Source organism: Diabrotica virgifera, chromosome 5 (assembly GCF_917563875.1).
Source record: "Diabrotica virgifera virgifera chromosome 5, PGI_DIABVI_V3a".
Taxonomy (NCBI): Eukaryota; Metazoa; Arthropoda; class Insecta; order Coleoptera; family Chrysomelidae; genus Diabrotica; species Diabrotica virgifera.
The window spans coordinates 3402808-3416801 of NC_065447.1; the positions used below are offsets into that span (position 1 = coordinate 3402808).

Genomic DNA, 13994 nt, shown 5'->3' on the forward strand with positions numbered 1-13994 from the left:
CAAAAAATAAAAATAAATATTTTTTAACCATGAAGAAAAACGGGCGATTTTTTCACAAAAATTATACAAATTTCCGTAAAATTTTTTTTGCGGAATTTTTCACTAACAGTTGTAAATTGTCAAGTAAAAAACCTTCCTTTTTCAAATGCCATACAATGTTTTTGTTTCAGAGATCCCAATCCTGAGATTAACTGTCCGCCATCGGAACTACTTTTTTTCGAGGCCTCGACTTCGGCGCCCTCTACAATATTAGTGTACGTGCATAAATGAAAAAAGATATATTTTTTGTATTCTCCAAGAGTTAGATATTAATACGTAAAAAGTTGTATGTTCATTTTTAATAAAGGTTCTGAGAAAAAAAAATCTTGAAAAAATGCTTATTATTGGTCTTCTAAAGTGTACTAGTACCTTAAGAAAATCTCATTTTAAAGAGCAATTATTGTCAAGAAATGTCTGTTGAAAGTTTTTATCTACAATGAGTAGTTTTTGCACAATTTTGGAAGTAATGAAAAAAGCCCATTTTTTGCTTAAATGTTATCTAATAAAAAACCATGATGAAATAAAAATGTCAATATCCATGATATGATACACCTTTTCTATTGACTTTCTCCAGATATTACACTCTGCAATATTTATGAACTTAGTCTGAAAAGTGAGAAAAACTCTATCTCTATATAATAACAATCAGATCCAGATCAATATAACAGACAAGAACAATCCAAAAAATTTAGTAGAATAAAACTCTGTATGCCGGAGGTAAAGGGCACTATGTCACAAAGGACCCCGCAGAAACCTTATGGGAAATGGCTCTCTGTCAAATGCTCTGAAACTTTGGGTTCTGGTAGTCCTTGATGTGTAGAACAAAATACTCAATGGGCGCGTTGCTCCAAAAAATCATGGTTTTAAGATATAACCCTCTGAAGTTATAGGTACAGTGAGGACGTGTTTCGAGTTGGAATAAATTCATTTTCTCGAGAATGGGCGAATCTGGAGATAAATTACGAATCAGGTCGATTTTTATTGTTAAATTATAATATTTTCGCATAATATCATACTAGTGACGTCATCCATCTGGGCGTGATGACGCAATCGATGATTTTTTTTAAATAAAATAAGGGTCGTGTCATAGCTCGTTTTAAAGGTTATTCAATTATCTATTCACTAATATAAACATAATTATTTGTACAGAGTGCCCAAAAATTTTTTTTAATTAAATTAATTGAGACAAAAAGAAGAATGTATATAGGACTTACAATACCGAGCCAAAATCTCAATACCGGTATTTGGTATTTAAAATTTCAAATACCGGCATCCCGGTATTAAAACCGGTATTGTGAATAAAAAATATACACTTATACTATCTATATATACTTGTATACACATATACTTATAGTTATACTATCCTCAGTTGTTATATCGACTTGTTATTAAATAATATATGAAACCTATTAAATTTTGTTTTGAAATGAGTAGATCTTGTTTATAACATTACATAGAGAGTAGTAATAGAAAGATACAAAAAATGTGCAAATAGAAAAACTATATATTTGATTCTAGGATAAATTTTGCATATAATTGGATAGTACTTTTACTTATGAAATTTGCTATTTGTAAATTAATTTAACTTTAATAGTTATTTATGATATAAGTGTTAAAAAAGGTATTCGAGATCCCGGAATTCCGGTATTGTAAGTCCTAAATGTATACAATTTATTTAATTCGAAATACATTTTACTGTTGTTCAAAAACAGGAAAAAATGTTTATTTGATAAATAAGTATTGTTTTTCGCTTAACTTCAATATTAAAGCTGCCACCCACCTGCCTCATAGCAGTTTGAATATTTAATTTAAGCGAAAAGCAATGTTTATTTTTCAAATAAACATTTTTTTTTCTGTTTTCTGAAAGTAAAGCAGTAAAATGTATTTCGAATTAAATAAATTATATACATTCTGATTTTTGTTTCAATTAATTTAATTAAAAAAAAAATTTGGGCACCCTGTTTAAATAATTATGTTAATGTTTATACTAGTGAATAGAGAATTCAATAACCTTTCAAATGAGCTATCACACGACCCCTATTCTTATTTAAAAAAATCATCGATTGCGTCATCACGCCCAGATGGATGACGTCACATGATTTTTGGAGCAACGTGCCCATTGAGTCTTTTGTTCTACACATCAAGGACCTATCAAGGACCAGAACCAAAAGTTTCAGAGCATTTGACAGAGAGCCATTTCCCATAAGGTTTCTGCGGGGTATTTTGTAATTTTACAGGAGAAGCGTTTTAAGTTTATTTTTGTGTTTCTTTATTCACAGGATGTATGTTAATACACACTACGTCACAATCTCTTGTCTAATTTATGATTATTAACTTTCAAAATTGTATTATTTAAAACACATATTGTGATAATAAACTTCATTTATTTTTAATAAAAAAAAAATTAAAACACAAGCTAGTGGACATAGTGCTGTTTACCTCTTCAAAATCTTTTGGGTCATGGTACTAGATGTTTACTAAAAATGCATTATACTTACAATGTTAAACTTTAATTTGTTTCTCCTTTATGACAAACATTACAGGGTAAAGTGTAATACTTTACCCTGCTTGTTTAATACTGGATTTATAAAGCAATGTACACTGAGGTATAGGGTTTCATGTCCACACGGTGCCCTCTGCCTCTAACCAAAATGTGACATGATACTTTTTATAAAGTGCTTATCTTTGTTATTTATTTTATAAAGTAGGACATAGTGCTCTATACCTCTGTGTGAAGAATTAAAAGCTCATTATAACAGCAGTATTGTTCAAGCAATCTATATAGTGTAATAGGTAAGATTTGTAGCTTTCTTTGGGTTGTTCTTCTTTAATATTAGGCCGGCAGCTGGTGTTTTCTGGTAATTAAATATGTAGTTAAAAATATTTATTTATACTTAGGTAAATACCGTTAAAGCAGGACATAATATTGTATGTGTTAAAATTAATTTTATCAATTTTTTAATAACATTTAACCTCACAGGGACCTCCCTCTTACCGCATGCTTGCATTAATAACTGATGTAGAATAGCTTTTATAATTAATCTTGTTATTGTTAGAATTACTGATACTAAAAGAACTTTAATATAAAAACACAGTTAGATCTAAAATTACTTTAGGTATACAGTTCAAAACTTTTAAAATTCAGCACAAAATGCAAGCATGTCCCCGCTCTTTTTTTATTCTTCTTCTTCTTCTTATGCAATCCACTAATGGATGTTCGCGATCACGTTTGACCATTTTTCTCTATCCCTTGCAGTATGTATTAGGTCTCCTATGTTTTTTAGTCCTGTCCATTGTTTGACATTACGGAGCCATGACATTTTCTTCCTGCCCACTCCCCTTCTTCCTTCGATCTTTCCTTCAATTAAGGTTTGCAGAAACTGATATCTTTCATTTCTAATTATGTGTCCCAGGTATGCCGTTTTTCTCTGTTTAATTGTGCACATCAGTTGTCGTTCTGTACCAATTCTTCTCTTTTTTTATTAAAAATACAAAATCTAAAAATATTTTTTTAACCGAGTCTTTTCATTAGTACACTTATGCTTGGAAAATTAATTGCACAACACAACAATTAAAATACTGATATACTTAACGACGTTCTACACCTTCGACAAAGAATTAAGGATTTGCATGAAATTTTAGTATGTTATAGTTTACTTCAAAAAACTAAGACTTGATTTTTTAAAATTTGTTTTACCTTGCCGTTTAATTACTATTAAGGGTCAAAGTTAAGTTTTAACATGGGCTCTTATGGGAATTCTTAAAAAGTTAATAACTTTTGACCCAAATTTACGATTTTTAATTATTTGTGCTTAAATTAAAGATTTTTTTGTAAGGAATAACATATTAAAAAATGAGGATTGTTTACCGTACCATTTATTTTTAATTTATTTATTACAATTAATTCCGTAATTTATTCCGTAATTTCCGTAATTTATTATAATTTATTTTTATAAAGTATTCAATACTGAAACATATGATTTGAGTATTCTGCTATAAATGCATTGTTACCAACTTTCGCTTGCATATAAGTTTCCCCCCTTTCCTCTGAGAGGCATACCCCGCAACGAAGGTGTAGAACGTCGTTAACTCATTTTCTCCTTCTTCCGTATTTTCTTCGTCACTATCATCGCCCAATTCAATAATAAATTTATTTCCACCATTAATGTGGAAGTACCCAATCTTCTTATAATATTCTTCCACTTTGATCACTTTGGCGATTCTTTTCTGCCAGTCTACTTTGGTAATATTGGCTACTTCTTTTTTAATTATCTCAATTACCTCTTTGTCAAATTTAGGAAATTTATTTGAACGCCTTATACTTGGTTTTAATTGTCCCCAAATTAACTCAATAGGATTGAAAACACAAAAGTAGGGGGGAAGTCTCAATATACAGGGTGTCCCGAAAAGAATGGTCATAAATTATACCACACATTCTGGGGTCAAAAATAGTTCGGTTGAACCTAACTTACCTTAATACAAATGTGCTCATAAAAAAAGTTACAGCCTTCCGAAGTTATAAAATGAAAATCGATTTTTTTTCAATATATCGAAAACTCTCAGAGATTTTTTATTGAAAACGGGCATGTATCATTCTTATGGCAGAACCACCTTGAAACAAAATTATAGTGAAATTTGTCCACCCATAAAAAATTTATGGGGATTTTGTTCCCTTAAACCCCCCCAAACTTTTGTGTACGTTCCAATTAATTCATTTTTGTGGTACCATTAGTTGAACACAACGTTTTTAAAACTTTTTTGCCTCTTAGTATTTTTTCAATAAACCAGTTTTTATCGAGATGCGGCTTCTTTTTTACTATATTTACATAAAAATTTTATGGGGGTTTTGTTCCTTTAAACCCCCAAATGTTTGTGTACGTTCCAATTAAGCTATTATTGTGGTACCATTAGTTAAACACAGTGTTTTTAAAACTTTTTTGCCTCTTAGTCTTTTTTTGATAAGTTAACTTTTATCGAGATATGGCTTCTTTTTCAAAATATACCAAAAAATTTAAGTTATAAATAAATTTTCAGATTTTTAACAGGTGTCTATAATTATACTTAAGGCTATGGGTACATAATTCGCAAATATTTTACATGTATCCCTACTTTTTCTGTCTTTACACGGCAAATTACGTGTAGTAAAATTCACACTGGTATGGATTTATGGATATGTAAACATTACTAGAATGTCATTCTACTTGAAAATGTCATCATTAATTTAAAGAGATGGGTTTTGAATGTTCTTGGATAACTGTTATTTTTATAATTGCAAATTATTAATTCAGTTAATAAATGTGATAATTTTTTAACTATGTATTCAGTGATTGTAATAATTTATTTGTACAACAAAAACTAATACTCAATCGAGAAAAGAGGAAAAGTGTTAAAGTGATTTTATTAATAATATATTGTTATGGAACGCTTACAGTTTTGAACATCTTTAACAACAAAATACTTGGATCACAGAATATATTATCCTGATATATTCTCTGCTTGGATCTTCCACAAATAATACACAATAAATAACTTTTTATTAAGTTCACGTCTTAAATCAATTATTTATCAAATACACTGGGGCCGGTTGTTCGAACGCTAATCAACACTGATCACTATCAAATATTTAATTACTGTCACAACTGTCAATGTCAACTTTGGTTGGGTTGCTGAAAACATAATTTATTATAATTATGAGATTAGTTAATCAATTAACATAACAATTATTAACATAATTGCTTAATTAATTTCATAATTGTAATCAATAAAATTGTTTTCAGCAACCCAATCAAAGTTGACATTGACAGTTGTGAAAGTAATTAAATATTTGATAATGATCATTTTTGATTAGCGTTCGAACAACCGGCCCTTAATATCAATAATATTTAATCAATAACTCAAAATATTCCCGATGCAATGTCAAATATTTAAAAGTGTCACTGATTGTCAGTGTCTGACTGACAATATATACTGACAATATTATATTCCGCTGAGTGCGTTGTAAGACAAAGATAGATTTGGAAAATATTACCACGGCATTGTGTTCATTTTTTTCGAATCCTGAAAAAACCAATAAATATTTTTGAAAAATTTAAACGCAGATTGAAAGACTAAATTATTACCGAGGGCCGAAAGTCCCTTAGAATAAATAAAAAGGTTATTTTGAATGAGATATTTGAAATTAAAAATCACACTAAATTTTCTCTTAGTTTTTCACCCCTGTAACTTATTAAAATAAACATTATAGAAGTTCTCAGGGACTTTCGGCCCTCGCTAATAACGTAATCTTTCATTCTGCGTTTAAATTTTTCAAAAATACTTATTAGTTTTCTCAGGATTCGAAAAAAGTGAATCCCCATTTGAATAGCATTGCAGCCGAAAATACGTACCGATCCTCTTAACCATATACAAATATGTGGTGGATACGACAAATATTCAAAATATCTTGATAAACACTGGCTTATCAAAAAAGTACTAAGAGGCAAGAAAGTTTTAAAAATATTGTGTTTAACTAATGGTGCCACAATAATAATTTAATTGGAACATACATAAAAGTTTGGGGGGTTTAAAGGAACAAAACCCCCATAAAATTTTTATGGGGTGCACAAATTTCACTATAATTTTTTTTAAGATGTTGCTGCGATTAAAATTAGTCATGTCCATTTTCAATAAAAAACCTCTCGGAGTTTTCGATATATGAAAAAAAATCGATTTTCATTTTGTACCTTCAAAGGGCTGTAACTTTTTTTGTGTGCACTATTGTATATAGGTAAGTGAGGTTCAATCAACCTATTTTTGACCCCAGAATCTGTGGTATAATTTATGACCAATCTTTTCGGGACACCCTGTAGTGTGTCCATGCTTTTCGGCAATACTCTCTAGAGCGTATAATTTTCTAAATTGCTTCGTGTGTAGAACTTCAATAAGTTGTTTTTTTGTGTAAAAATCTTCGAAATACAAATCATTTTCCATTAAAAAATTTTGCAGGTCAGCTTTCTTTGAAGATGTATTTGGTATTTTAGTGAGCTGTCGGGAATGATAGAAAGTGTTGTCAAGCACTATTACGCTGTTTTTCTCCAAGTTTGGGATCAGCGAGTTTTCAAACCAATCTACAAAAATGTCAGCTTCCATATTCTTGTGGTAGTCAACGTTACAATCTTCCATTTTCTTCCCACATAATTTTAAAGCATTCGGAATCCATCCCTCACTTCCTCCGCAATGTACAATAATTAGTCGCGAGCCTTTATTTGCAGGCATTTCTGGTATGCACATGCTTGAACCATCTGTCCATCCTTTCTTTACTGTATCGTGGGTATCATACCAAGTTTCATCTAAATATGTAATAAATTCTCCTATTTTCTTGCCTATATTTAGTAATTTCTTCTAGGTACATATTACGTCTGTTGACTATTCTTTAGCTTTCCATAATTGCTTGACGTTTATTTATTTTTTTGAACTTAAAGCCCATTTTTTTTATCCAATTTTGAAGAGTTTTCTCACAGCAGTTCATATTTCGACAGGTTGTTTCCAATTTCTTTCTTATTATTTCTATTGTAGGTATTTCATTGCTTTTGTAGCAGTCGTATATTGTGGTTTTCAATAGTTTTACAAGTGAAGGATTTAAAGGTCTTAAAAATTTGTAGTCACATCGTTTCTTGCGATGATAGGGTTCATTTTTAACTATTTTATATACAGTAGAAAGTGGAATTTCTGTTAAATCAGAGGTGGCTTGTGCCAATAGTGTTTCATCGAAGCCGAATTTCGTACGTAGATTTTTGTATACATTCAAACATACTTGCTGTGTTTCTGCATTTAAATGCATTCGAATCTTCTTTACGAGCTCTTTTTTTAGTAATTACATTCACACTAGCACAGGCAATTTCTACAATATCAGCGTTATCGTATGCGATATTTACATTATCCCACGGGCGCCACATCACTATTCACATTAATTTTTTTTTTTTTTTTACATCCCATTTATTTACAATCTGTAATAATGATTACAATAAGTAAATTGTTTAACAATTAAAAGAGACTTGCAGGAGACTGTCCAGTGACAATAACCTATAAAATCATAATTTTAGTACTTAACAAAATTATTTGTGACTAATAAATAAAACCCTATAAATAAAACTCTATAATAAATAAAATATTTTTGAAAATTTAAAATTTAAAATCTTGTTCGTAGATCGCTTGGAGTGTGGCGCTTTAGCCTTCTGTTTGCCTGGGGTCTCATTAGGTTCTTCGCTAGCCTGTTGGGGTGGTTTTGTAGTCGGATGTCGTATTTTTGGGCGTAACTGGCAATTTCTTCTTTGACAGTCTTCATTTGGAGATCACGATTGATGTGTTCATTGGGCATGTACCACGGTGCATTTGTGATAATGCGCAAGGTTTTGGATTGGAATCTCTCCAGGATGTCGATATTGGATCTCGACGCAGATCCCCACAGTTGGATACCATAGCTCCATATTGGCTTAATCACTGCCTTGTATACTAAAATTTTATTGTACAAACTCAGTTGTGACCTTTTTCCTATCAGCCAGTACATTTTATTGAGTTTCAGACCCAACTGTTTTCTTTTCGTGAATATGTGTTTCTTCCACGTTAATCTGCGGTCCAAGTGCATACCTAGGTATTTTACGTCATCCTTTTGTTGTAGTACTTGATTATTTATTGAGACGGTTGGGCACGTATCTTTTCGATTAGTGAACGTTATATGTACTGACTTGCTTTCGTTTACTTTAATTCGCCATGTTTGTAACCAGATATTTATACTGTCGAGATTTGTCTGGAGCAGTTGCGAGGCCATGTACGGGTTTGAGTGAGCTGCAATGATTGCTGTGTCATCTGCATATGTGGCTGTGATGATGTTTTGGCTTGTAGGAAGATCTGCTGTGTAGAGTAGGTAGAGAACTGGTCCAAGGACACTACCCTGAGGTACTCCAGCGTTGATTGGATATAAGTTAGTGCACTGATCTTTAACTTTTACAAGGAAATGGCGGTCGGAGAGATAGGACTTGAGGATTAGAAAGTAGTTGAGAGGAAGGACTTTTCTTATTTTGTATAGCAAGCCAGTGTGCCAGACTTTATCAAAAGCCTGCGAGACATCCAAAAAGGCTGCAGAGCAATATTGCTTCTCTTCTAAGGCTTTGTTTATGGAATTGCAGACTCGATGAATTTGCTCGGTGGTAGCATGTTGTTGTCTAAATCCAAACTGGTGGTTGGGTATTAGCTGCTTTTCCACGAGGATTGGCTGTAATCTGTCTAGTAAGAGTTTTTCAAAAACCTTTGACATCACTGAAAGTAGACTGATAGGTCTATAGGACTTAACTTCTTCTACAGGCTTGCCTGGTTTGGGTATTAAGATGATTTGTGCCACTTTCCACAAAAGGGGATAGTAACCAGTTCTTAAGATTGCGTTAAAAATCTGTGTCAAATATTGCACGCCTTTCTTGGGAAGTTCTTTTAAAATTCTTGCAGTGATTAAGTCGAACCCTGGGGACTTTTTCGGATTCATATCTGTTTGGATTTTGTTGAAAACTTGTTTGGCTGTGAATTTCTCCAACGGTGCTTCTAGTTGGTATGGATATTCTAAATACAATTGAATATTATCTTCTGCATCAGAGTTGTTGTTTTGGGCATGTGGTTGGAACACTTCCTCCAGGTATTTGGCAAAGACTGTAGCTTTTTCGTTGTTACTTTTAGCCCATCGTCCGTTACTAGCCCGGATAGGCGGATTAGAGAGTTGTGGTCTGTTAATCTTTCGTGTTGCCTTCCATAGCGAGTATTCGGAGGTTTCCGTAGCAGATAGATTTTGTAGATATCGTTTTATGTCGTTGTTTTTATTGTTGTTTAACAAAGTTTTTAGTCGCGCTGTAGCTTGGTTTAATCTATTTTTATCCTGGGGTGCACGGGTTCTTTGCCATACTTTCCTTAGTCTTCTTTTTTCTGCGATTTTTTCTTTTATTTCGTTGGGTAAATCTTTGTGTATGATTGTTCTTGGTTGTTTAGGTGTTGACTGCCAGCCAGCTTCCTGAATTATCCTACTTAATTGATTTACTGCTTCGTCAATTTCGCCATCCGATTTTAGTGGGATGTTTAGGTCCAGTCTCTCATCAAGGATAGCCCGGAATTTAATCCAATTGGTATATTTACTACTTAGATATGGTGGAGGTTGTGTTTCGAGGATATTCGTAGATATCATGACCAAGACAGGAGAGTGGTCGGATGAAAGATCGAAACAAGATTGTGCTGTCTGGGATTCAAGTGGTATTCCTTTAGTCACACAGAAATCAACCAAATCTGGAATTTTGTTTGTGTCTGTGGGCCAGTATGTAGGTTCGCCAGTAGATATGTATTTAAGGTTGTTGGTTTCCATTGCCATGTATAATTGCCTACCTTTCGGAGTTATTAGCCTGGATCCCCAGTGAGTGTGTTTTGCGTTATAATCGCCGCCTGCTAGAAACCTGTTTCCAAGTGTGTTGAAGAATTCTTGGTATTGATTTTTGGCTATAGTATGTCGTGGTGGACTATATATTGCAGTTACTGTTAAAGGACCGTTCCAGTCTTCTATACTAATACTTGTTGCTTGTATATAGTCTCTTTTAAACTTATTTAACTCGTGGTGTTTTATAGATGACTTAATTATGATTGCAGTTCCTCCATGTGCAGTGCCATCTGGATGTTTGGTGTTATATATTGCATAGTTGGGAATTCTCAGATAGCTTCTATTTGTAAAGTGTGTTTCAGATATTAACATTATGTCGATGTTGTGTATTAGTATAAAAGCTTTAACTTCTTGAGCATGATTTGTTAGCCCGTTGGCATTCCAAATAGCTATTTTCAAGAATTAGATAATTTTGTTAATTTAGTGACGACGGTGGTGAGAAGGTTTAACAGTGTACCCATTTGTTCCATCAGGACTTTTAACATATTCTTTAGTTCAGCCATGTCATTTGAGGCGGGAGTATTGGTAGTAATTACTTCTGTTTGGTTTGTATTACTATTCGTAATTTGTTGTGAGTTATTAACGATTTGGGCGTAGGTAACTCCTGCTTGGACATGTTGTGCATGATTAATTGGCATGCTAGGCCTGGGTCTAATCGTTGGGAATTTTTTCGTTTGTAGCTCCTTGTATACCCTGCAACCTTTGTAGTTTGCTGGGTGGTCTCCCTCGCAGAGTACACACTTGACATTGGCACTTCTTTCTTTATTAGTGCATTGCTCTGTTGCATGATCCCCTGTGCACTTTACACATCGTGGTCTAAGGTGGCAGTATGATTTGGTATGTCCGTATCGTTGACATCTAGAACATTGTGGTATCTCTCTTTTCTGGTACGGTGGTTCAATTTTAATCTTATGGTTTAATAGGAACTCAATGTCATATATATTTCTATTATTATCAGAAGGTTCCAAGTCGACGAAAAATAGTGATAGCTGATCTTTAGTTTTAGGGTTTTTGATGTTCCAAATGTTTCTAACAGTGTGGCCTTTCTCTTCTATTTCCCTTTTTATAAGATTTTTGTCCATCGAGTAATGCATGTTCTTAAGAACAACCCTGAAACTGCGCTCGTTTTTTATTTGATAAGTATGAAACTCTGTCTTTTTTTCCGATAGGGCTTTTGTTATTGTACTATAGTAGTCAGCAGATTTTGGCTGAAGTTTAACTTGATCGGAGCTAAGAACTTTTAATTCGTAATTATTTTCAGCAATTTGGTTTAGTAATTCGATAAGTGGGGGTATGTGTTTAACCCCCTTAATAAATATTGGAGACGGTTTGGTTATTTTCTCTTTTTCACTTGTGCTTTCATTGTCATTTATTTCATCATCTTTTGACTCGCTATTTAGTGCCTCGAATCTGTTAGAAGTGGTAGTCGGCGAGTTCAGCCAGTAATCGTTTATTTTTGTTTGCTTTACAATTCTTTTGTCTGGACTAGTTCGATGTCTTTTGTTGGAGTTTTCGACTGTTTTCCATTCGGTTTGATTTAATGAGGTGGAAGGTGGGTTAGTATATTGGGGTTGCTTTAAGGGTTGAGAGTAAGATGTGTTTAATGGTTGAGAAATTTGCATATTACCTTGTAATTGTTGATCAGTGCACATTTGGTATTTTGGAGCGTACGCCACTGGCTGCTGACTAGTACCCATTGCGTCACATTGCATAGGTTCGTTAGATTGCAGAATATTCCGATTTATCGCCGTCGAAGCGGAATCCATTTTCGCTTTTTGGGTCCCATTAACAATCGTTTAATTTGTTTCACCACAAAAACTGGATTTTTATTTTTGTATTTATATTTTTTTTTTAAATATAAACACATTAATTAGATTACAATAATCAACACTTGACACTCTCCAAACGAAATACTAAACCAATATTCAAAATAATTAGAGCAAACAAAACACTCGTATCACTTAACACACGTACACTCCAGTACTAATACACTGCTAGGCTACCGAACTAAAACTAATGTTTTGCACGAAACTTGTGAATAGATATGTGGGAGGTCTGGCCGTAAAAACACAGATGCTTTCAAGGGGCCGCTTCTTAAACGTTTGACCTAACATCTATATTTGAAGAATATCATATTTCACTGGCTTAAAGCTATTCTACAGTATTTTTTACTTGGACAATACCTATAATCCCAATATTGACAATAATGGACATAGTGCCCTTTACCTGCGGCATACAGAACTATTAAATACGCAAAATAAAAAATCAGGTGATTGAGCCAGGGGACAAAGTTCTTTACTCATCGGTTATGACACCAGGGTTCATAGGTCTTACAATTTAATACAATAGATTTAATAGAATAGGTGCCATTAACAAAAAAATGTATAGATTGCTTGGACCCATATCATCCCCTTTGCTGTATATAGTTTGTTATTCAATCAACAGCATAACATTGCAAAATTATGCCTGGCTTAATTAAAGTAATAATAAAATTATAATTGGGATCAAACTGAATGTCGCTCAATCACATTTAATAATAAATTTTCAGATAAGAATACCTTGAAACGCGCAATAAAATGTGTGTATGATAAGAAAAACTGTGGAAAAACATACCTGTAGAGTGTAAGTTTCTCCATCAATTTCTATGTCTTTATTCAGGAACTCCACACCGATCGTGTGAAAAGAGTGTTCATCGAATTGATTGGACACAAATCTATTCATCAGACAACTTTTCCCAACACCACCATCCCCAAGAATTACGACTTTCAAAAGCGTATTCTTATTGTTAGACCTCATCTTCACTGTTCACTTCTGATATTTGTATTAAATTTATCACATGGTTTGTACAAACATTGACTTTTTAATGTAAATCCCTGGAACAGAAAGAACGGTGTTAGATTGTCTGGGTTTATAATACGAGAATATGAGTCATGATGTTTTTATTGAATTAATTAGTCTAATTTATCTAACACTAACCACAAAAATAAAAACATTATTTACCCGTTTTCAAGTCAATACTGCTAAAATTTAAACTGTACTATTATTGACCAACATACTGGACGCAATTATTTAGTAAATCTTTGTTTAAAAATATTGTTTTTTATCTTTGAATAAAAATATGATCTCACACTTTGAGGTGTCACTCATTTGACACATTTGACAGTATTTGTGACATAAGAAAAAACCTTGAAATTGTAAAAGGAGAAAGTCGATATGGGTTAAAAAGAGAAAACAGGAACTTGTTTTTGGCCAATCGGGAAGGTTTTTTGTGACCTTCACAATGCGAATTTTTGTGTAAACTATTATTTTAAGTATCGGTCAGCAGATGGCAGCAGGGATAACACATTTTAAAATTTTTAGGCATTCTAATTTTCCTAATAATGGAAATATTTATATTATATTTATATTTTTCAATATTAGTCCATTCTTTCACGGTTTTTGCTCTAAATTTTAAAGAACCGCTTGGATTGACATGAAATTTGGCATGCGTATAGCTTACATGTCAAAGAAA

General features: G+C 32.8%; 1 protein-coding gene across 2 annotated transcripts in view; it reads right to left on the bottom strand.

Moving 5' to 3' along the window:
- Positions 1-13638, bottom strand: part of LOC126885615 (ras-related protein Rab-9A) — a 32337-nt gene extending 18699 nt beyond the window's left edge. For both annotated transcript variants that reach the window (XM_050652235.1, XM_050652236.1), the window contains exons 1-2: positions 13484-13638; positions 13097-13356 (exon numbers count right to left, since the gene is read on the bottom strand). In XM_050652235.1, coding sequence (XP_050508192.1) covers positions 13097-13279 — 183 coding nt within the window. In that variant the 5' untranslated portion in view covers positions 13280-13356; positions 13484-13638. The remainder of the gene's footprint in view (positions 1-13096; positions 13357-13483) is intronic.
- Between the last annotated feature and the right edge of the window lie 356 nt (positions 13639-13994).